General features: G+C 42.1%; 2 protein-coding genes across 2 annotated transcripts in view; both read right to left on the bottom strand.

The window, feature by feature from the left end:
• LOC310859190 (uncharacterized protein) overlaps positions 1-7,906 on the bottom strand; it is a gene marked incomplete at its 5' end in the record, with an annotated part of 57,260 nt that extends 49,354 nt beyond the window's left edge. Inside the window, 3 exons of the mRNA XM_083765591.1 lie at positions 4,486-4,653; positions 7,166-7,234; positions 7,885-7,906. Of these exons, the coding sequence (XP_083621717.1) occupies positions 4,486-4,653; positions 7,166-7,234; positions 7,885-7,906 (259 nt within the window). The remainder of the gene's footprint in view (positions 1-4,485; positions 4,654-7,165; positions 7,235-7,884) is intronic.
• Positions 1-26,192, bottom strand: part of LOC310859189 (NACHT, LRR and PYD domains-containing protein 3-like) — a gene marked incomplete at its 5' end in the record, with an annotated part of 125,411 nt that overhangs the window by 50,399 nt on the left and 48,820 nt on the right. The gene's annotated exons all lie outside the window — the stretch shown is intronic.

Below are 26,192 nucleotides of genomic sequence, written 5' to 3'. Positions count from 1 at the left end.
TCTATGCAGGTGTCCTCCACGTGTTACTGTGTGTGTGTGTGTGTGTGTGTGTGTGTGTGTGTGTGTGTGTGTGTGATTGTGTGTGTGTGTGTGTGTGTGTGTGTGTGTGTGTGTGTGTGTGTGTGTGTGTGTGTGTCTCAGAGCAGATCAAATACCTGTAAGACCTGTATTGATAGAAGGATGCATTCTGTACTGTACACATAATTATATACAGGTGAAATACTGGAACAGTTTACCGTGAGAGACAGAACAGATGATTGGGGCCGTGCCAGGAGTTTAAGAGAATGCATTGTCCACATAGTTTATTGTCACGACACCTAACTGTGTGTGTGTGTGTGTGTGTGTGTGTGTGTGTGTGTGTGTGTGTGTGTGTGTAACCAGACTAGTCTAGGTGAACTTGTCCTGCAGGATTCTGTGTCATATCCACAGCGCATAAAAGTGCACCGCAGCACTATGAGTGTGTGTGTGCGTGTGTGTGTGGGTGTGCACGTGTGTGCAGCATGCGTGTGTGTGTGCGTGCAACATTGCACCACATTTAACTGTGTTTTTCTAAACATGCACTAAGCAGTTAAAACCATGCAGTGAGACCAAATGGACCCTTACGGGTCTGTGACTCTGAGAGTGTAACACATGGAACCAAATGGACCCTTATGGGTCTGTGACTCTGAGAGTGTAACACATGGAACCAAATGGACCCTTATGGGTCTGTGACTCTGAGAGTGTAACACATGGACCCTTATGGGTCTGTGACTCTGAGAGTGTAACACATGGAACCAAATGGACCCGGACGGGTCTGTGACTCTGAGGCCCCTTTTCCACCGGTTGGTTCCCAGTGGGAACCGGTTCAGTTATTTTTGGTTTTTAAGTCCATGAGCCAGAGCTCCAAAATTGAAACGTTAATTATGAATTGAGTGTAGCAAAACCATACCTATATTAGATTATTATGACCATGAAATTTCCCCAATTGAGTACTTTTACACGAAGACAATGATTTATTGTATTACACATTTTACATTTTTTTATATGCAAATGAGGCATTATGTAGGAAAATGTGCAAAATAATTGAAAGTATGAAAAAGCTACTACTGTGGAAGAGACTTATCATCTATTAATTTACTTGTATTGATCCTATAAACAATTTAATATAGGTCTAGTTTTTCCCACCAATTTTGGAGCTCTGGCTCATGGACTAAGAACCAAAAAGAACTGAACCAACCGGTGGAAAGGGGGTCTCTGTGCGTGCTTCATCGCTTGCACGTGTGTGTGTGTGTGCGTGTGTGTCAGTGTGTCACACACATTGTCTCGCCCACCGGCCATAAATGCGTGTGCGCGCCAGACCCGCACGCACGCACTATACAAGCGCAGCATTATGTCGGCATTTACTACAGTACGCCGTCGCCGCTGGAAGGACATGTATAGAGCATAGAGTATATATGAATAGAGAAGGCACCCAGAGGAAACCCTGAGGCCAAATGGACATAGTGGCCGAATGAAGGTATTGCAGCCTGGCCCCAAACACATGAACGGGACTATCATTGTGCACGTTCACGACGGCAGCACTCTTGTGCGCGTTCAACGGCAGCGCGTTCATGTGTTTGGGGCCAATCCATCCCAGAATGCACTCTGTTCCTACCCGGAAGGAGGAGTGAAATCGCCTCATGCGCTTTTGAGCAACTTAATGCAAGTGTATGGAAGGAGAACTACAACTTAATGCAAGTGGATGGAAGGAGAACTACAACTTAATGCAAGTGGATGGGAGGAGAACTACAACTTAATGCAAGTGGATGGGAGGAGAACTACAACTTAATGCAAGTCCCTTAATGCATGTCCCAGACTATGTCCCAGACTCCATGCTACTTCACCTATAGGCCTGTCTATGTCCCAGACTCCATGCTACTTCACCTATAGACCTGTCTATGTCCCAGACTCCATGCCACTTCACCTATAGACCTGTCTATGTCCCAGACTCCATGCTACTTCACCTATAGGCCTGTCTATGTCCCAGACTCCATGCTACTTCACCTATAGGCCTGTCTATGTCCCAGACTCCATGCTACTTCACCTATAGGCCTGTCTATGTCCCAGACTCCATGCCACTTCACCTATAGACCTGTCTATGTCCCAGACTCCATGCTACTTCACCTATAGACCTGTCTATGTCCCAGACTCCATGCTACTTCACCTATAGACCTGTCTATGTCCCAGACTCCATGCTACTTCACCTATAGGCCTGTCTATGTCCCAGACTCCATGCTACTTCACCTATAGACCGATTCCGTACCGGTTTCATGGTCGCAGCCTACGTATTTCCTGTAGGCGGACTCGACATAGCTGCGGGAGTAAAACCCTCACCAGGCGCACGTCTTCCACTACAGTGAACGGCAGAGTGACTGATGTTAGTTTGCCTCAAACTTTACTCCTTTACCTGCTTTTTTACTAACACTAACATTACAAAGATGCCCAGAACATCGAGATGAACCTGTGTAGTTTATGGCTGCTCCAACAGTAGTGGCAACATAAAAAAAAAAAAGAAAACGGAATGTCAAAATATCCACCGTGGTGGCGGAGACCAGAGCCATTGAGTAATGGTTGAGACGAAGCAGTGAAAGATACATAACGCCAGTCTTACCCAATACCAAATATTTCTGTTTTATTAACACAAGGCTGCTGTACTTTATACCTCATACTTTAAATGCTTAGTATGAGGTATAAAATACAGCAGCCTTGTGTTCATAAAACAGAAAGACTATGTGGCATGGAGTCTGGGACATAGACAGGTCTATAGGTGAAGTGGCATGGAGTCTGGGACATAGACAGGTCTATAGGTGAAGTGGCATGGAGTCTGGGACATAGACAGGCCTATAGGTGAAGTAGCATGGAGTCTGGGACATAGACAGGTCTATAGGTGAAGTGGCATGGAGTCTGGGACATAGACAGGTCTATAGGTGAAGTGACATGGAGTCTGGGACATAGACAGGCCTATAGGTGAAGTGGCATGGAGTCTGGGACATAGACAGGTCTATAGGTGAAGTAGCATGGAGTCTGGGACATAGACAGGTCTATAGGTGAAGTAGCATGGAGTCTGGGACATAGACAGGTCTATAGGTGAAGTGGCATGGAGTCTGGGACATAGACAGGCCTATAGGTGAAGTAGCATGGAGTCTGGGACATAGACAGGTCTATAGGTGAAGTGGCATGGAGTCTGGGACATAGACAGGTCTATAGGTGAAGTGGCATGGAGTCTGGGACATAGACAGGCCTATAGGTGAAGTAGCATGGAGTCTGGGACATAGACAGGCCTATAGGTGAAGTAGCATGGAGTCTGGGACATAGACAGGCCTATAGGTGAAGTAGCATGGAGTCTGGGACATAGACAGGCCTATAGGTGAAGTGACAAGAAGTCATGTGTGTTTTTGTTTTATCTTGTACAGTATGTTGTTTTGTGATATGATGCACTGATTGGTTGGCACTTTTAATTTCGTTGTACACGTTGCAATGACAAATAAAGATCCATCTATCTATCTACATGGAGTCTGGGACATAGACAGGCCTATAGGTGGGTTATTGCTCTGAGTCCATTAACATTGCATCCTGATGTCCAAAACAATATTTCTAAGGTTGTTATGTGTATATGGAGTTATGGACAATCACAATCAGTTGGGAATATTTAATTTAGATATGGTATATGCCACACTGACTATCACAAAAAGTAAAACATGGAACTTTATGTGAAAACTATTGCAGACCCCTGCGGTACAGTACAGTACAGTACAGTACAGTACAGTACAGTACAGTACAGTACAGTACAGTACAGTACAGTACAGTACAGTACAGTGTGCTACACTACAGTATGGCCCCTCTGGAGTGAGTGTGGAAATATAGTGGCCTCTGCCTGGTCTCTTTTCCAAACAACCTGGATACAGCGCACGCACACACACACACGCACGCACGCATACATGCACACACAAACAGACACATCACCTGTTGTTAGAACTGAACAGACTCAAAGAGATGTATTTATTGGAGAGTGGTAAATGGAAACAATACTAGACTTAAGGTGACAAAATAAGCACACCTGGCCAACTTAGATAAAATGTAAATGTTATTAAAATGCATCAAATGTACCAAATTATTTATATTGTCATAGCGGCATGCCACCCACCACCCCCCCCCCCCTTTTTCCCCTCACTGTATATGTTATTTTCCCCTTTTACATCCTTTATGGTGAATTCCTGTTGTCTTTTTTTTGGCTATAAAGTGTCTATTTGTACGTCTCTACATTTTTTGATGATTTGAACATGGTGGACCCTGTTGTAAACAAGTGTAATGCTTTATTGGGTCGTCCACTCACAGTTAACAGTCTGTGTATTGAGTTGTGCTTGAAATGTACTGTAATTCTGCAAACCGTTTATAAATATTTCGATCAATCAATCAAATGTTTGTTGGATCACAAGAGTTCTAATCCAGTGCTGTAGTGACCTTTACCTGTGCAAGTACTGGCGGTAGTCTTCCTCAGTCCCAGCGGCTGGCGTCTGCAGGCTGCAAGGCTCACACGGTCCAGATCCTCCTGGGTCCAGTTCAGGGTCCAGCTCAGCTCCAGGACCTTCAAGTGGGTCAGATGTGGGTGACCGATGTCCAGCTCAGCTCCAGGACCTTCAAGTGGGTCAGATGTGGGTGACCGATGTCCCGCGATGTGTCCTCATGTCCTCGTGGGGTCAGGTTGTTCTGCACTGTGGATGGAGACAACACAGACAGACAGTACAAAGGTAAACCGCAGTGATTCTCAAAAGTCTTTCGTTTCAAAGACCCACAGTTTGATATGTGTTAGACTAGTGGTTCAAAGACCCACAGTTAATTCCCTGGTTGGACATGGAAGGGACACGTTATTCCAACCAGTTCCTTTCCCCTCAAGCAGGGGTGTAACAATCGCCCTTTACTCATGCAAGGCAAAATATTACTAAGGAAAAATTAAGCGGGATCGTAGGGTTATATTCTGAATTATTTATATAGAGATGCTCAGACATAGCAATTGACAGAATCAAAAGTAGACAGTAGGTTAGTATGGCCTTTGTCATGCTTTAGTATGATATCCGTTCATGAAAACAATAAAAATATTTACATTTGGCGAAACCGCTGTGGAGAACGAGTCATGTAATGAGCCGAGGCACGGTAATATAATTTCCTACAATACCCACAGTGCATTGCGCGACAGACAGATGAGATGATTAGATGAGATGAGATATACTTTATTGTCCCACGAGGGGAAATTTGTCTTGGGCAAAAGTGCATTTGTACATACACTTTTTAAAACAGACAGACAATACACAAAGACAATACACAGTAGCAGCAAGTACAAGTCACAAGAGTATCACAAGAGAAGTGCAAATTGCAATAAGAGAAGGTATATACACAGTTTATAGTATCACAATCACAGTAAAGTGCAATAAATAACTGATGAAGGTCAAGAAGTCCCTTCCCCACTAAGAACTATGAACTATGTGGTGGTTGGACAGACAGACAGACAGTGAGGCCCCCAGGAAGCTGAAAGTTTCTCGTGTTGTTTGTTGTTGAAAGCATAGAAGTAATAGTAATAGCTAATATTTAGCGGTAGTAATAGTAACAGCAGTAGTGGTGGTATAGTAGTTAGTAGTCTCTGGTAGTAAGTATTAAGTAAGTAGCGTAATAGTGATTTCGAACGTGCGCAGCGTCTGACTCGAAATTCCACTGGCTGGCTTTGTTTTTAGAACTCGTTATGAATGAAGTACAGATTCAATCACAGCTGTACTCGAAGTCTCGAACCACTGTGGGTGTGCAGTGAACATTTCACCAACGCAGATATCTTCCAGTTCGACCGCAATCTAATGGAAGAATTGACACGGAACATCATCATCGAAGCAGAAGTTGCAGAACAGAGGTATGTCGTAATAAACTAAAGCTACAATGCTGTGTACACCAGACACTGAATGAATGGCGATTGCATTACAGGAGACCACATGCATTTCCTTTCAAAATACATGGTTGTTGTTACACGTGGTTGTTGTTGTGATGTCTATAAATGAATTTGACATACCGAGTGTCTCTGATGCTTACAGCTAAAGACCTTTTTTGCTGTTTGTAACTGGAACACCCTCCACATAAACGCCACCATTTTTCCTAGCTCTGGTCCATAGCCTCAGAGTAAGCCTATGGACCAGACCTACATTTTTCCATATCAAGCTGCAAACTACAAACCAAACATAAAAGCATTTAAAACCGGGAAAGCATCTGTATTTGCATTGGCTATTCAAAAATAGCAGATATACAAGCTCAGTGCGTCACTTGGTGGAGTTGGTGCCGTGCTGCGAGCTTGTACATTTGCTATTTTTCATTTTCTTTGCTTTAATGAACCTTATCGTTTACCATATTGTCTCATGATTGGTCAGAGGCCCATAATTGCATAATACTTTATTTGATGCAGGAGCTGAGGTCTCGGTGGCTGTCTTCGACTCAAGAGATGAAGAAGTGGCTTTCAAGGAACTCCCAAGTATACAGTATATTATATAGATATACAATTTACTTTGTATGTTGCTATTGAACACAATCTGGATTGATAAATCAATGTGATCTCATTTTAAAATATTAGACATGTACTACTCCTAAGCCTTTACCAATATTGTTGTGCTTTTACTGAAGTACATTTTTAATTCTGGACTTTTACTTGTAACAGAGTATTTCTATATAGCAATTGATATTGATCATTTTTCTTCTGGGATTCTTGCACACTGTCCGTTTTTGTAATCTGAGTAGGAGGACAAACTTTGCCTGTGTGGCCTTGTTTTTTAAACCTTCTTATGTTACAGTACAATAAAACACATTCACTGACATAAAGTCACACTTATTTCCATTTTGGTCTTGTTTGTATAAACATACATTTGAATTTGTATCACGGTGGCCTTTGATGCAATATCATGACAGTTTGAGCCTCAGAGTATTAGGAATTTGTGAAAATGTATAAATACAATAGGCCTACATGAGAAAAAATAAAACAAACTTGACATCAAATCAACTATCTTTAAATAGTACTGATTTACATAAATCTATTATATATAAAAACAGGGGTCTATGGTTGAACTGGAAACTAACAAACTACATGTACAATCATACAAGTGCATTAGTCAGAGGTCACTGAGGCAGGTGGTTCTGCATGACGACATGTCGCTGGAGCAGCTTCTGGCCAGGAGAGGAGACGCACATGCTGTGGTGAGAGAAGAGAAGACAAGAGTCAGTAATGGTGAAAGCACTAAATGATTACTGGAATGGACGACTGAGTGTGTAGGCTATGTACAGTATGTTTCATGTGATGTACGCTTTGGTATTGGACTGTTAAGTTTACCGACCAAATTAGTAGGTAGGCTAAAACTGAGTATCAAATATCAATCATAATAATAAGCAGACTTGGCAACCTGACTTGTAGAAAGTATTCACACAATCATGTTAGCAAGATTGCCTTTTTTTACCTTTAGAAATATTGTCAGTCATTAGATGATGCAAAAACACTGATCCATGCCTTTGTTTTTTCTGGGCTTGATTATTGCAATTCTGGACTGCAGAATACTGCCAAAGAAAACAACTGAATCTGTGACCTTCCAACCTACATGACTGCCTTCTATTTCAATGTTTTATGCCTTGCGTTTTTCTCTCCATTGCTCTGTAAAGCACTTTGAGCTGCATTGCATGTCATGAAAGGTGCTATACAAATAGTTTGATTATGAATCAGTGCAAGGCACTTTGCTTGAGTAATTTGTACAATGTCATCAGTTTTATAGTATAGTGTGTTGCTTACTTTTGATGCAGTAATGATATATTCTTTCTTTTGAGATATTACAAAAGGTTAAGTCAATTCACTGTCATCCGGGGGCAATGCCATGCTAGTGTGATTTAACAGATACAATTCAATACTACAGTGTGAAACCGTCTGTGTGAGACATATTTACTACATTTTACAGGACCTTGGTTGACCACTGGTCTTTGTAAAAGCATATATAAATATAGCTCTGATCCATAGCACTAATGTGTTAAATGCAACGCATTAGAGCTATGGACCAGAGATAATATAACTATGTGAACCTTTATTGAAAATGATATTCCCTTGTGATGTCATCTAGTTTTCTAGGGGGTCAAACAAAATACAGCAAATACAGTAATGTGCTTTATGTATAAAGTTTGAATTGAGTATGTATGTATGGCTTACCATCAGTCCATCAAAGATGTCTTCAGCTTCATCAGCATTCTGTACCCATCTGGGCTGACCTAGTGAATGGACAGGTATAACGCTTGAATGTTTACATTGAGCAGTCCTGAAACATACGAACGCTCAGAATGTGTAGGGAGAGGGCACTATGGGGCTAGGCTAGAGCGTCATGTGAGCCATGCCCATGGCCATTACGCCAGGGCTCCACCGGGCTCAGATGGCATGCCATACAGTTTTGAATTGAATGGTTGAATGAACACTGAAAAGGTGTAAACTGAAGCCGTGCCTAGCCTCTGACACTTATGTAAACAATACGGTGTGGCGACACACACATACACAAATAAGCTGTAAATACATATTGAACACTTACTTCAATCTGAATGTCCCTCTTGGTCCATCTGGCTCCTGTTGCAACTTCCAGTTTGAGGCATCCTGAACACATGTCCCCACTTCTCAGTAAAACAGTCAACACTGGCCCAGGCCGTAGCGTAACGGTCTGGGCACCGGTCTGGTAATCCAGTCGCAGTGTGCCGCGGGTTCGACTCCCGGACCCGACACGGCCTTTACTGCATGTCATCCCCCCATCTCTCTCCCGTTTCCTGTCAGCCTACTGTCTGTCCCTTCAAAAATCAATAAAAGGCGTAAGCCGCAAAAAAATATCTAAAAAAATAAAATAAAAATAAAAAACAGTCAACACTATCTGGGCTTTTCCTGGGCAGAAATGTTTGTGTGCGACGTACTGGTCCAGGGAAAGCTACTAGCTAGGTCGCTCCAGCAGGCATCAATCCACATTGTCCCCGTCAATGCATTCCTTCCTCCGTATATTTCTGGTTCATAATATAACGACCCTAACGCAGATTCTGCCAATATGTATTTAAAATGATCTCACCCAAAAACTCCCATGGAGCAGCCATACTGACTCATTGTTTTCGTTTGTTGTGGATTAGCCATATACTGACAACTGTTGTTGTTGTTGTTGTTGTTGTTGTGGTGTAGGCGAGGATGTCCTTCGCGGCTAGGCTAGCTACGGCAGCCCTACCTGTCCACAGCTCCCTTGTAGTTTCTGAGAGCCTACCGAGGGTCGTCCACTTACGTCACTTTGGGACAAATACGTAAGTGGAAGAGAGCTTTGAAAGTGCGCCCACAGAGCTACAGACCCCCAATGATAATACACCGGGGTATTTTAGCATATATGCTAATGATAAAAAACACACAGATAAGGTTTAATAGTGGCAAAGTGGTCCTTTAAACATTAAACAGCGGTCTCAACGTAAAACGCTATCTGGCGCCTGGAGCTCCTCTCCTCCTCTATGCAGGCCTGCACTCTGTTTGTTTTGAGATCACTTCCTCTACTAGTAACCTTGGGTGGTGACAATCAACCAGTCACTGACAGCTGTCAATCACCCCTGTACCAGGCCCGTTACCTTTCACATATGAATAGAAGATAATATTGAAGTATTCAGCATCACACGTTACATTTATTTACATAAACAATAAAATAAAGCAGAAAAACATTGAAATGTGCTTCGTCACAGGGGGAGTTTCCTGGTTGGACGTAGTGCGTGGAACGTTATTCCAACCAGTTCCTTTCCCCTCCATGTTGAAATATTAATAATTCAAAACATAACATAGGAAACTAAATAAAGGGACCCATAAAAAAAAATGGGTCCACAACCTACAAATGGGAAACAGTGTATTTAGACCACAGACCCCCATTTGATACGGTTTTCATCTCTGGGACCTCAATCTATTAACTATATAATCTGTTCATTGAACTCTTGGGAGCTAGTGTATTTGGTTCCTCTATAACCGCTCCTAAAGCTCTTTAACCAGCAGAATGAACAACGCTCCAACTGATATCTCAAGGGTATTTCTTTCCCCCAAGACGTGAAAAACTGCAAAGAATAACAAACAAAATGTTTTTTTAACCACAATGAATTATACATGCATATGAATTATGAATGTCCTCTTTGACAGTCGAGCTGCATACCGTGTGCGCCTTCTGCCAATTCTTTTAGGAGAGTTAGTTCATTTTAATCCTTATTTCTTTATTTTAAGGACACTTGTTTGACGTAGTAAGAGCTCCACCACTGAGACTCTGTTTGTTCTGACTGAGCTTATCTCACACAGGTGCACTCAATGCTGCTCAACACTCATCAGAGGGCTCTGCCCTTGCATGCCCTTCTAGGTCATAAAGACCAGGCACCACACACAGCATACAAATACACTATATTATCCAAAACAAAAATACATACAATGTTAACATAATTATACATTTTCAGAAAGGTAAGCAATACAATAAAACATTACAAAATACCCATTGCTGGGACAGCTACACTCTCAGAGTTACAGAGCTGTAAATATAAATTAATTTGTTCCTAACATTCAATAATGTTGCCCCTAGAACCACCTAAAGGACCCCGCATGTTGAGAATCAGTGATGTAGGCCTACAGTATGTCAAAGACAAGTGCAAATAGTCTACATATACAACCACAGTAGCCGCAATTTGCAACTCTAGATTTTTTTACAATCTGTTGAATCTAGAGTTGCAAATTGCGGCTACAACCACAGATGTTTTTCCTTTTACAGTATCAAATATACATTCACTCATATTCTAATGGTGACTGACAACAGTGCACAACATAACAATGTATTTCTTTATATTGTGCGTGCGTGCGTGCGTGCGTGCGTATAAATCGGAGTGGATGGCTAGATAGAAGAGAAGGTTAAAAAACACCACTTAGAGATAGATGTGTACTTGTTTTTACACTCAGATTTAAATGAACAACCAGGATGCACATTAACTGGATGACTGTTAAAGCACTTATTTAAACAGTGAGTGATTAAGCCCCTTACGCCTATATAGCCTAGGCTACAATAACAAATAGACAAGCTATATGCTTGTCATTTTCACTTGGAAATAAAGAAATGCAGTCAATTGATTTAATGTTAAACTTATCACAGGGATTATAGGCGTCTGATGTCACGCTGCGCTCCCGAATCATCTCACAAGTCACAGATTATGTGCTCTCATGTTTAACAAGGCCAGTAAAGCACTGTTTGATTAAGCATAATGTAGCACCTGTATCACCGAGGTTAACCACTGGACTAGTTCTAGGTTCTAATGAGTGGGGAAGAATAAAATATCAGACCAGAGACCACTTACTTTAAATGTAAAGCCGGCAAACTTTTTACTCAATAAGACAAAGACTTACAATACATACAACACACAATAACATTGACCTTTGACCCAATAAAACAAAAACAAAATCCTGCAGGTATCCTAAGGTAAGTTTCCACTTTCCATTTTTATTTCCTTTAATCCTAATTTAGAAGTAGCTAAGTTCTAAACTAAGTTCAGGTATTTTAGTCAACTATTTTAGTCCGCTAATTTAGACAGGTAGGCCTATTAACTAATTTTAGGGACTAGTTTGTAATCCTATTTAGTCTCTATTTGTCTCTAATATCTTGAGTTAACTCTTTCCCTATTCTCCACAGGTAAAACCAGACTTTACAGGTAGAGGTAGGTATACATTTCCAAAAAAATCAAAATAGAATGAAAAACCTTAAATCACAACTTGAATCATGAAATAAAATAATACAACAATTTGCTATACTTGGATCAGGTTATAGTTCAAATTAATTGTTCTGTTATCAAAATGAAGTGTACGTGACACTGTAACTCAGTCCTTTTTCAGTTCAGTTGTTCAGTCCAAAACATCCAAAAATAAATAAAACGTGTGACGCTGTAACTCAGTCTTTTTTCAGAAGACTTTGTGTCTTCAATGCAATTGGCACTGTTCAATCCAAAAATAATAAAATAATTCAATTCAAGCTCCAACACTCCTACCGCTCTGGCAGTGAGCGGCTCAAGTAGTCTGACCGTGTAGCCCCTCTCGGAACCCTACATAAAGCTTTTCTGAAATTGTGATGAGTTTTATGTAGGGTCCCTGTTCATGACTATATTTTCGTATGGGAATTCTGGAACACGGATGATAAACATGCTCTCTAAGATAGAATCTGCGGCGTTTCACAGCCTTTTTTAGTTTAAGTTATTCTGAATTCGGGAACTTTAAGTACCTATACATTCCGCTGCGAATATCTCCTGTGGCGCGGAAGCCGTTACGTATTTTTAATCTTTGTTTGACCGATTTGGTCGCTTTATTTCTTCTTGTTTGTTTACCGTTTAATGTACCGCCTCCCGGTGTGCGGTTGGCTTGTGCCGGCTACGTCCCTGCCTCTGATCTGCTCTGTCATAGCTAAAGCGCCACTAGCTAGCCAGATAGGCGGTACAATGAGGTGTCAATAAACAAGGAAGGAAGAGAAGAATCAAAGCGACCAAATCGGTCAACAATTAAAAATACTTAACGGCTTCCGCGCCACAGGAGATATTCGTAGCGGCATGTATGGGTACTTATACTTCACATATTCAGAAATTCTCACACGAAAAAATGTCGTCAAAGAGCGCAGACAGGCCGTAAACACGTTGTTTATGTTTTATGGATGTCCGCGTACCAGGTGGCAGGATACTGCTGCAACATGACCCAATGCACTGGGTCTAACAAATGTCAGAAACTTCAGTAGCATTGGGTTCTGCTTGGAGGGCTATCTGACCGTGCAAAGTGGACACTTGCATGTAGAATGGTTCCTTGTATCAGGTTCTGTGTGGGCTCCTAGCTCGCCATCCAGATTTCCAACATATGATATCACTGTGTTGTTCCAACATAAAACCTGACCAAAACACTCGGTCTGCACAAACTCAAAACAAACCGAGCAGGTTGTGCTCCCAAGTCTGACCAACACTTGACTTAACACAAGTGTGTGTCACTGTTCTAATGTTTAAATCAAACGTTTTTTATCACAGGTTTCTTCTTTTTTTAATGGGTTTAGCAGCTTTCTGTTCTGACTGACGTTGTCTGCTCCTCTCTCTCCACACCGCAGCTTCAGCAGAGCAGCCCCCCCACACACTGTGTCATTAAAGGGGAAGTCACTTCACCTGCCTGTCCCTTAAAGGGATGTTGTTGTTTTTTGTACATGTACAGTTTTACAGCTGACTCTAAACATTGTGAAACATTTTAACCCTTATTTATCAATGTTGCTGTCATGAATTACTTGTGCATTTCAATGACTTATTTAATATAGTACACCCTAATTTCACATGTGGGTTACATACACATGGAATGTTTACAAAGCTGAGTGGAAAAAACATAATACAAAATCTTAATTAATTTGCTCTTCTACAAGGCATCTCTCTCCTTGTACAGCAGCAGACTGATCCCTATTTGTCCCTGTTTTCTCTCTCTCTGTCTGTCTCGGTCTCTGTCTCTCTCTCTCTCTCTCATACCAGCATCCACTTGACTATAGGCCTTCTCATGAAGAATGAGAATATTAATTCGGACCTGATTGACATTCTGCAGCACATACAGAAAGAGTAAGTCCACCAAATGCAGCCTTGCGCCAAGTACTTTTGACCTGTCATAATGACAACATACTGCAAAAATAGCCGATCTACAAGCTGTCAATGTGTTAATGACTACGTTCCTTTTTTAAATAAAAAGTTCAGTCAGACAACTCAAGGAGGATGTAATATATATATTTATTGATGTAAGATAATCAATGCAATATATTTATTATGGTTTGGCGATGTATTGGATCTGCTTTTTAGGTACTCAGGTCAAGCGCATCAGTCCCGACCATAGGGACTCTGAATCCCCCGTACCTAAACAGCAGATCCAAAACGACAGGTGGTAGCTGGGGTGGAGGTGGGTGAGCACTTGTATACAGCAGCACGGGTATACAGTATAGCAGCAGCAGCAGCAGAATTGAGCGCAGGATGTATGACAGCAGCACGCTGATACAACAGCAGTAAGCAAGCAAGAAGGCAGAGGAATGCAAACCTCTGGTTCAAGTAGCCGGTATGAGAAATTGGGTGAGCGTGTGATTGGCTGAGTGAATCATGTGGATGAGAGCCTGATGCTGCGGTGGCCCAATTAGCGGCCGGCGCGCTGACTGAGGTTCCCTGACTGAACTTGCTCTGCGCAGCATGTCTACGACAGGCGCAAATGCTCATATGTAGAGAAAGGATGGGGTCCCAGTCCAATATATAGGGTTAAAGTGGTTAATGAACTAACCATTGTCAATAGGATGTGACATTTGTTGACCTTTTTAACTGGTTTAAAATTCATAGTAATGTTACCATGTAGCTAATAAAGGGTGCGAGTATGTTCCTAAATCCATCTGTAAACAACTTTCAAATAGCATAACTACAGTAATACTTTAGTCACCAGCCCCTGAATCGAAAAACAAAATGAAAATTCAGGCTGAGTGTCAGGCTAGTAATACTTACCTCTATACTCTATACTTATTCCTATTTCCTAAAAGTGTTAAATAGTCCTATATTCAAATAAAAATCATGGCTATATAGTTTGTTCAGTAACATGGGTCTTCCTGTCTTTAATCTTTTTAGTAAACATAATGCATTATCAGGTCGGGAAACATGCAATATTTTATACTATCATGAGAGACAACTCGTATAGGATAAAAATCTGAATACCTGCCTTTTGTCCGACGGGGCATAGGTCCGATCCATTGGTCCCATCGACTATACCTACCCCAAACCCTCACCTCACCCTAACCATAACCGCCAGCACGGGGCAGCACACCTAAACCTAACCCCAACCCTCTCCCGACCTCCAGTGCAGACCCTCACCCTAACCCTAACCTCCCTCGGGGCAGCACACCTAAACCTAACCCCAACCCTCGGACCAATGCGCGTCGGATCATTGCTCCGTCGGATCATAGTATGTTTCCCATTTCAGGTTAGGTTAGGTTTAGGTGTGCTGTACAAGGTTAGACAAGGTTAGATGTGCCATAAAGTGGTTTCACATCAGCTGCGTTAATTTGGACTATGTGCCAGAAGACAGAGAGAAGTGGTACTGTGCGACATGCACAAACAACAAACCAGTTTGCACACCACGTCAAAACGCCAAGAAAGTGAGATTGTAGCCACGGACCACCATTTGATGACATTTAGCCACTCTAAACAATATTTTGTTGTCGTTGAATATTTTGTCCACAATTGCATGCTGTGTTTATGTTGGTAACATTAGGAGAGAAACGGGCAAAGAACATTGATGAAAATATGAATTCTTCTACATTCTTTAATTGTGTAGACTTCTTATAAATTAAGTTAAAAACAAAGTTACTCCATTTGGTTTCATTTTACACTCAAGAGTTAAAGATTTATACATGTGTATATTTATTACAAACTCAAGGACCACAGGTTGAAAAACCACTGCTTTAATGCAATCAGATTGCACTGACTTTTCTGTGTGGATATTTGGGCTGTCATGGCCAGAAAGTGTTCCCACATAACTTCCGGGTATGTGAAGATGATCTCACGTGCATAACCTCTACTGGCCTTCACTTTATTGACATTTAAATTGTCAACTGTACTTTAATGTTGCTAAGGCACTTTAGCTTCTTGAGTGTTGCCAATGTACAGTGTTGTTCGTTTCTCTCTTCCTTGTCATCTGATTTATTAACAATTATGCAGGTTCAATTACCATTTGCTTTTCTTTCTTTGTTAAAGAGTTTCAATTACTGTATGAACATTCACATTTTCACACAATAGCAATAAACCCATCTTTTCTTATACATATTCATCACAATCAAAATAAAGAATCTGTTACACGCCCCAGGGGTGTGGCTTAGTAAACAGATATATATTCTGTAAACTGATCTGCCAGGTTAACCTGAATAAACAGGGAAAAACGGTAGACAGTCAGTTTCAGTGTTGTTCGTTTCTCTCTTCCTTTCCTGAAGAAAGATGTCACCAGACCTCCTATCTAAACTCTCTCACAAAAACGCCTTTGCCACCTGGTGGCGGAATGTGGAATAGGTCCATTCATACAACAGACTCCCTGCTCATTCCCAAGACACAATAAGGCTGTTCAAAATACAAAAACACATATATAATAAAACAAAAATGTGACATTTGGGTACGTCACACAAGCATCTGCCCCAGACGATCAATCACCATCACTAACGCTGCCAGCTAAAATTACACTATGTGCCATATTTTATGGCAGGTGATATTTTCCACTTCTCAGCACTTTCTCCGTTATACATTGTCACTAATATGCTGGCTACCTTTCAAATTGTTTGTATTTAGCATGGCCTTAAAAAATGGCAACAGGTTGTTGTACATAGTTAATGTTTTAACTTTTCACTAGGCGTGTGTGTGTGTATGGTTGGTTATTTTTTTGTGTTTGCAGTACTACAGGTATTGTTTTCACTGTGTGTGTGTGTGTGTGTGTGTGTGTGTGTGTGTGTGTGTGTGTGTGTGTGTGTGTGTGTGTGTGTGTGTGTGTGTGTGTGTGTGTGTGGCAGGGGGGTTATTGTTTTCACTTGCTGTGTGTTTGCAGTACTACAGTTATTGTTTTCAGTGTGTTTGTGTGTGTGTGTATGTGTGTGCGTGTGCGTGTGCGTGTGCGTGTGCGCGTGTGCGTGTGCGTGTGCGCGTGTGTGTGTGTGTGTGCGCGTGTGTGTGTGTGTGTGTGTGTGAATGTAATCTTTGTTCACAAAGTGTACAAGTAAAGGGCTTTTTGCCTGTATGGCTCCTCATTGTAACAGTTAAAGTGCCTGTTTTGTACAGCATGGTTTTGGCTGACGTCTGTGAAAAATAAATAAATATTCTTAATTTCTTATTAGGAATAAATTTGTCTCCTGTGTGAACTGTGCATATATGTATATATTTTAACATAAGTTATAATGGTGGTCATATTGTCATTATAATGGTGGTCATATTGTCATTATCATTTTGATAACAGTACGTAGGTAGGTACCCGAAATCCATCATAAATCCGCCAAAAAAGCATCAATAACCACTAATAGCCCAGGCGTGCACGTTTGGCGGTGGTGGTACTTGGAGTGATAGAAAAATCTGAGGTGGTACTTGGTGTAAAAAGGTTGAGAACCACTGGTATACATCATTTCAATAAAGTAAATGCATAGAACTCATCTCTTTTAGGTTGTGTATTTAAATCAAGACCCACCTTTGGATGTTAGAAGGAAATGTTCATTCAAAATAAGATATTTGTGGACTTTTCTGCCTACTCTAATCCTCATCCACATTTTATGTCCCTAAGCACCAGCACTTTACAATTATATTATCCCTAATATAACCTAATTAAAGATCTATATGTCATTGTTGTCACATACTGTACATAGTTGGGTAGTTTATTATACGATACAGTAGATGTAAATGTTATATCTAAACTCTAGCAGTGTCATTTTGGCAGACATGTTGTGGTAAGATTTCCAATGATATTTAGATACATTATTTTAAGCCTGGAACAAAGTCATCCAGGCAAATATTTGAATATTTAATTGTATTATACTTTATGTAATAAATACCCTTTTGTGGTTTTCCAAAATTTGTATTTTTTTTAACAATAGCAAACTTTCTTGTGACTACTGCACTCTGACTTATGGTGCGTTACCAGCTTAAATCAACATTGTAGAGTAGGTTTATTTCTCTACATCAGGACAAACGTTTTGGCTATACAGCCTTCATCAGTGTGAGGAGTTGTCCTTGTCAAGCCTCTTTTAAAGGAGTGGTGACACCACAGAATCAAATGTTTTATGGACATGATTCAACAGGACTCTGGATGGCTTGGCACTAGCCTACTATGCTTAAAATGTAACCGCTAAATGTATGGGTCTTTCTGTCTGTGGCACTCATTCTGACTACGATCCTATTAAAGTCTGTCTTTTATTTCATCCTTTTAGGTGTACATCAATTACCCCAGTAAGACCAATGCAGAGAAGCATACATGTGACTCTGACATCAGTGGAGTCATAAACAATCTGGCAAAGAGCAACTTCACCACAGCAGCCAGACTGATGGTGCAGCATGCAGGTAAATCATGGCTTCATCTCAACATTAACTGGTCATAGTTAGATTGTTTTCCTTGATAGCCTGCACCTTTTGGCTGCATTGAATTCTATTCTTAGGCCAGACCGCACCAATGCAACTAGTCACAACTCCTTGCAACAAAACAGTTTTAATGTCAATCCACACCAAACTGTGGACCCTGTTGTAAACAAGTGTAATGCTTAATTGGGTCGTTGGCTCACAGTTAACAGTCTTTGTATTGAGTTTGTGCTTGAAATGTAACTGTAATTCTGCAAACTGTTAATACATTTATCAATCAATCAAAAACTCTGAGCCCGAGCTGTATCCGTTCTGGCCTAGAGAGAGCCGCTACAACCTAAGAGGCCTAGAGAGAGAGCCGCTACAACCTAAGAGGCCTAGAGAGAGAGCCGCTACAACCTAAGAGGCCTAGAGAGAGCCGCTACAACCTAAGAGGCCTAGAGAGAGAGCCGCTACAACCTAAGAGGCCTAGAGAGAGAGCCGCTACAACCTAAGAGGCCTAGAGAGAGCCGCTACAACCTAAGAGGCCTAGAGAGAGCCGCTACAACCTAAGAGGCCTAGAGAGAGCCGCTACAACCTAAGAGGCCTAGAGAGAGCCGATACAACCTAAGAGGCCTAGAGAGAGAGCCGCTACAACCTAAGAGGCCTAGAGAGAGAGCCGCTACAACCTAAGAGGCCTAGAGAGAGCCGCTACAACCTAAGAGGCCTAGAGAGAGCCGCTACAACCTAAGAGGCCTAGAGAGAGCCGCTACAACCTAAGAGGCCTAGAGAGAGAGCCGCTACAACCTAAGAGGCCTAGAGAGAGCCGCTACAACCTAAGAGGCCTAGAGAGAGACGCTACAACCTAAGAGGCCTAGAGAGAGAGCCGCTACAACCTAAGAGGCCTAGAGAGAGAGCCGCTACAACCTAAGAGGCCTAGAGAGAGCCCCTACAACCTAAGAGGCCTAGAGAGAGCCGCTACAACCTAAGAGGCCTAGAGAGAGCCGCTACAACCTAAGAGGCCTAGAGAGAGCCGTTACAACCTAAGAGGCCTAGAGAGAGCCGCTACAACCTAAGAGGCCTAGAGAGAGCCGCTACAACCTAAGAGGCCTAGAGAGAGAGCCGCTACAACCTAAGAGGCCTAGAGAGAGAGCCGCTACAACCTAAGAGGCCTAGAGAGAGAGCCGCTACAACCTAAGAGGCCTAGAGAGAGAGCCGCTACAACCTAAGAGGCCTAGAGAGAGAGCCGCTACAACCTAAGAGGCCTAGAGAGAGCCGCTACAACCTAAGAGGCCTAGAGAGAGCCGCTACAACCTAAGAGGCCTAGAGAGAGCCGCTACAACCTAAGAGGCCTAGAGAGAGAGCCCCTACAACCTAAGAGGCCTAGAGAGAGCCGCTACAACCTAAGAGGCCTAGAGAGAGAGCCGCTACAACCTAAGAGGCCTAGAGAGAGAGCCCCTACAACCTAAGAGGCCTAGAGAGAGCCGCTACAACCTAAGAGGCCTAGAGAGAGCCGCTACAACCTAAGAGGCCTAGAGAGAGCCGCTACAACCTAAGAGGCCTAGAGAGAGAGCCGCTACAACCTAAGAGGCCTAGAGAGAGCCGCTACAACCTAAGAGGCCTAGAGAGAGAGCCGCTACAACCTAAGAGGCCTAGAGAGAGCCGCTACAACCTAAGAGGCCTAGAGAGAGAGCCGCTACAACCTAAGAGGCCTAAGAGAGAGAGCCGCTACAACCTAAGAGGCCTAGAGAGAGAGCCGCTACAACCTAAGAGGCCTAGAGAGAGCCGCTACAACCTAAGAGGCCTAGAGAGAGCCGCTACAACCTAAGAGGCCTAGAGAGAGAGCCGCTACAACCTAAGAGGCCTAGAGAAAGCCGCTACAACCTAAGAGGCCTAGAGAGAGAGCCGCTACAACCTAAGAGGCCTAGAGAAAGCCGCTACAACCTAAGAGGCCTAGAGAGAGAGCCGCTACAACCTAAGAGGCCTAGAGAGAGCCGCTACAACCTAAGAGGCCTAGAGAGAGAGCCGCTACAACCTAAGAGGCCTAGAGAAAGCCGCTACAACCTAAGAGGCCTAGAGAGAGCCGCTACAACCTAAGAGGCCTAGAGAGAGCCGCTACAACCTAAGAGGCCTAGAGAGAGCCGCTACAACCTAAGAGGCCTAGAGAGAGAGCCGCTACAACCTAAGAGGCCTAGAGAGAGCCGCTACAACCTAAGAGGCCTAGAGAGAGAGCCGCTACAACCTAAGAGGCCTAGAGAAAGCCGCTACAACCTAAGAGGCCTAGAGAGAGAGCCGCTACAACCTAAGAGGCCTAGAGAGAGAGCCGCTACAACCTAAGAGGCCTAGAGAGAGAGCCGCTACAACCTAAGAGGCCTAGAGAGAGCCGCTACAACCTAAGAGGCCTAGAGAGAGAGCCGCTACAACCTAAGAGGCCTAGAGAGAGAGCCGCTACAACCTAAGAGGCCTAGAGAGAGCCGCTACAACCTAAGAGGCCTAGAGAGAGCCGCTACAACCTAAGAGGCCTAGAGAGAGCCGCTACAACCTAAGAGGCCTAGAGAGAGCCGCTACAACCTAAGAGGCCTAGAGAGAGCCGCTACAACCTAAGAGGCCTAGAGAAAGCCGCTACAACCTAAGAGGCCTAGAGAGAGAGCCGCTACAACCTAAGAGGCCTAGAGAGAGAGCCGCTACAACCTAAGAGGCCTAGAGAGAGCCGCTACAACCTAAGAGGCCTAGAGAGAGAGCCGCTACAACCTAAGAGGCCTAGAGAGAGCCGCTACAACCTAAGAGGCCGAGAGAGAGCCGCTACAACCTAAGAGGCCTAGAGAGAGCCGCTACAACCTAAGAGGCCTAGAGAGAGAGCCGCTACAACCTAAGAGGCCTAGAGAGAGCCGCTACAACCTAAGAGGCCTAGAGAGAGCCGCTACAACCTAAGAGGCCTAGAGAGAGAGCCGCTACAACCTAAGAGGCCTAGAGAGAGCCGCTACAACCTAAGAGGCCTAGAGAGAGAGCCGCTACAACCTAAGAGGCCTAGAGAGAGCCGCTACAACCTAAGAGGCCTAGAGAGAGAGCCGCTACAACCTAAGAGGCCTAGAGAGAGAGCCGCTACAACCTAAGAGGCCTAGAGAGAGCCGCTACAACCTAAGAGGCACTTCCATATTCAAACAAACAAATGCTAGAACAAGCATCAGAGAGAGGTGCATATCGGTCAGAGGGGTCAAGCTGTGGAATGGATTGGATTGTATCAGATCAAAAATAGTAGATAATACACATATAGAACATTGATATGATGTTTTGTTTTCTCGTTTTTGTGTTTTGTTGTTTTTGTTCTTTGACTTGTTCCTGTTAACTGTATTGTCCTGTCTGTCTTTGTTTTTGTTTTACGTTATGTTTGTTTTTTGTTTTCTTGTTGTTGTTATTTTCTCCCTTCTGTTTGCTTTGTTGTATTTTACCTATGAAAGCCATTTATCTGTTAGAAGGGTAGGCACTATAAGCTTAGGCTTCAGCCTACACCTTTTTGGTCTGTTTCTTTTGCAAAAAAAAAAAAAAAAGCAGGCACTGTATTGATTTGTTATAATGACCAAAATAAATAAACTCTCTCTCTCTCTAACCATCCAAGTCTGCATGGCACCGCAGATCAGGCATTGAAATGCTAATCTGGGTGCTTGTTTTCACCTGCCAGGTATGGGCATGCATTAGTGATGCACCGAATATTCGGCCGCAGAAAATATTGGGCAGAAAATGGCTAAAAATGCATTTTCGGCCTATTCGGTTTCGGCCCAAATAGGCAGAAAATATAATGCAATTAATGCATTCAAAAGAGCTGAATAAATGTTTATTGGATCCATAACAGTGATTATTATTTAAGTTAACATAACATTTGTAGAATCAAACTCATGTTAATGGGTTAAGTGAGGATACTAAAACAGCGATATTCAGTTACACTTCATACCAATGATACTGTGCGGGTGTAGGTATGTTAAGTGATAACCACTTTCAACATGGCATTATAGGCAAAAGCTTTCTAAATCTTTCACATTTTCCAAACATCTACAAGCTTGTAGGTCAACATTTTTTTCTATTTGTTGTACAACAAAGTATTTATAGTGCTTAAGTGGCATTCTGGACTAGACCTGTCTGGCTGGAAACATTGTGGTTGCAAGGACTGACCTTCTGACCTTTCAGATACAGGACTGTGTCACAGTCATTACCAGGTGATTGAGAGATTATTTATTCTGTACTTACTCTGTATAAACATACTATTTTAACTAGTGATGCACCCAATATTCAGCCGCAGAAAACATATAAATATATCACCGAATAGTGTATGCAATTAATGCATTCAAAAGGGCTGAATAAATGTTTTATGGACCCATAATAGTGATTATTATTTAAGTTAAGTTTGGCCATAACCATTTATTTTGCCATAAATCAGGTAGCTTTAAGGTACGGCCATGACAGCAATGGTAGGAAAAAAGATGTATAATATTAATCATATTCGGATATTCGGTATTCGGTTTCGGCCAAGAATTTCCCTTTCGGTGCATCCCTAGTATGCATGCATACAGTAAGTAAGTAGCCTACTGTACTCTGCTTAGGCTACTTAATTGTTCACATTTCCTGGTAGCCAAAAACCTTTTTAGTGAATTTGTTGTACAGCACTATATAAATAAACGTATTATTATTATTTCACAATATGAAACCACCACCAGCAAGAACACCCTGGATGGCTGGCAACAGCGATGCCGCCAGCCTGCGGTTGAAACCTGCCGCCGACCCAGAGACAGAACACAGAACCTGCCAAGGCGGACAGAACTATAGTGTCTGTCTACAGAACACAGAACCTGCCAAGGCGGACAGAACTATAGTGTCTGTCTACAGAACACAGAACCTGCCAAGGCGGACAGAACTATAGTGTCTGTCTACAGAACACAGAACTATAGTGTCTGTCTACAGAACACAGAACTATAGTGTCTATCTACAGAACACAGAACTATAGTGTCTGTCTACAGAACACAGAACTATAGTGTCTGTCTACAGAACACAGAACTATAGTGTCTGTCTACAGAACACAGAACTATAGTGTCTGTCTACAGAACACAGAACCTGCCAAGGCGGACAGAACTATAGGCGACCCAGCGACAGAACACAGAACCTGCCGAGGCGGACAGAACTATAGGTGACCCAGCGACAGAACACAGAACCTGCCGAGGCGGACAGAACTATAGTGTCTTTCTACAGAACACAGAACCTGCCGAGGCGGACAGAACTATAGTGTCTGTCTACAGAACACAGAACTATAGTGTCTGTCTACAGAACACAGAACTATAGTGTCTGTCTACAGAACACAGAACCTGCCGAGATGGACAGAACTATAGTGTCTGTCTACAGAACACAGAACTATTCTAGTGACAAAACAGTGAGCATAGCATTCATTAATTATGCACGATACTGAATGACAATTGAATGTTAAAGCGCATAGATAGATCAATTACTGACCGACGACTAGCCATCATCATTACACACACACCATCCTTGTGCACCACTTTGACTGCATTACATGTGAATGGTAAAGCCATGGAAAGTGTGATACAACAAGTCATCAGACTGACTTGTGAAAGAACACTCTACTGCTCTATTTGTTGTATTTTATATTCAGCTCATCTAAATGGTTCTCACTACTGTTAATAACAGCAACTACACTGAGTTTTCTATAGATCATATAACATTATTTAGGCGAACCTGTTTTTCTTTTTTCAATATTTAATATTTCATTACATTTCTTCTCTTCTGAAAAATAAAAATATAAAAAGTGAAATTGTTTTAATTTCAATGAAGACACACTATTCGTTAGTGTTATGTATTAGGACTTACTTAGTGTTATAGCATGATGACAGTACAGACACACAAAAAACTGAAATAAACAATACAACAACAAACACACAAAAGAAAATATAACGCATCAAAGTAAAACATGTAATCTACAGAGAGGAAGAAATAAGATATCTCTTTAGATGTTTTTTGAATATTGGCTATAAGGATAATGAGGATTTAAGTGAAGCATCTAGGGAGTTCCATAGATGAGGGCCTCTAAATGTGATGTCAGATTGATGTTTGGACGTGCGACAATAGGGTCATTCAAAATGATCTCTTTGCCTTGTGGGGTAGGAGTGAATGTCAGAAGTAACACGGAATAAATTGTGAAAAGAAGACGGAATGTCTCGTATGCATTTTTTTAATTTAAACATAAATAAACAGGTCTGAAAAACGTTTACTTTGTCAATGGGTAATAGTGAGTATTTAATAAAGAGCGGGGCAGACGGCTCATACCGATTTGAATGTGAAATCATTCTCAGAAACCTTTTTTGAATGATCAGTAATTTAGTGAGATGTGTTGAATATGTAGCAGCCCAGACAATATTACAGTAATTAATATGAGGGAAAATTAAGCTATAAAAGAGTGTTAAATGACATGAAGGAAGAACAAAAGGGAAGATTTTTCTCAATATATATATATATTATATACATTATACATTTCTAATGGGTTTCAGATGTATCAATGTCTGTTTAGTCTATTAGCTTTCCAGGCACTTTAGTGGTCGGCCCCACATTCATTAAGATAGCTCATTGTGATGTATTCATATTTGACTATTTATTCGATTGTGCTTACATGATATTTATCTTGTCTTGGTACCATAAATAGAGACTTCTTATTGATACTGTGTAAGATGATAACGGTTGACACCTGTGTTCAATAACTGTTGATTGTATCTCACACATAAATGCCACACTTCCTGTTGTCTTGTCACAACGCTGAGGAAGGCCATACAGGCCCAAACGTGTACGTTTTAATTCTCAGAGGTAAATAGAATCATGTAAAATGACATGCAATGAGTGCTGGCATTTTCTTCACCTCAACTTATATCTTCAAGCCCTTCTATATATATATATATATATATATATATACATACATACACACATACCAGCAGTACTAGAGGTCATGGCATGATATAAAACCAGCAGCACTAGAGGTCCTGTTTGGACATAAAACCAGCAGCACTAGAGGTCCTGGTAGGACATAAAACCAGCAGTACTAGAGGTCCTGGTAGGACATAAAACCAGCAGCACTAGAGGTCCTGGTAGGACATAAAACCAGCAGTACTAGAGGTCATGGCATGATATAAAACCAGCAGCACTAGAGGTCCTGGTAGGACATAAAACCAGCAGCACTAGAGGTCCTGGTAGGACATAAAACCAGCAGTACTAGAGGTCCTGGTAGGACATAAAACCAGCAGCACTAGAGGTCCTGGTAGGACATAAAACCAGCAGCACTAGAGGTCCTGGTAGGACATAAAACCAGCAGCACTAGAGGTCCTGGTAGGACATAAAACCAGCAGCACTAGAGGTCCTGGTGACAGTGGACAAGAGGGATGACAGATTAATTATAGCCAGAGAGATGCTATTGGCTGTAACACACACACACACACACACACACACACACACACACACACACACACACACACACACACACACACACACACACACACACACACACACACACACACACACACACACACACACACACACACACACACACACACACACACACACACACACACACACACACACACACACACACACACACACACACACACACACTTATAGAATTGTCCCACAGGCAGAGCAGGGCTGATGGCTGATGTTCACACTAATTGGTCTCCCTCAGACAGACAGACAGACAGACAGATTAAAAACTATTTTTTTCCAAAAAAAAGTATAGTGTAGACAGTAGATGAATTTGAGTAATTGTGTAATTTGTTTTACTGGTTTGGTTTTACTCCACTGGCACAGACTGTAAATGGAAAACTACAGAAATCGACATCCATAAATTATCCACATATTGCACCATCATTCCTGCACATATTCTGGCCCAAGAGGGCCAAGACCATCACAAACAACAGTCTCTGTATCGAGTTGTGCTTGAAATGTAGGCCTACTGTAATTCTGCACACTGTAAATAAATATTTCAATCAATCAAACAACAACCT

This window comes from Protomyctophum parallelum (assembly GCF_964188405.1).
Source record: "Protomyctophum parallelum genome assembly, chromosome: 5".
Classification (NCBI taxonomy): Eukaryota; Metazoa; Chordata; class Actinopteri; order Myctophiformes; family Myctophidae; genus Protomyctophum; species Protomyctophum parallelum.
Note: the sequence above shows the minus strand (reverse complement) of the source record. Positions and strands in the feature narration are given on the sequence as shown.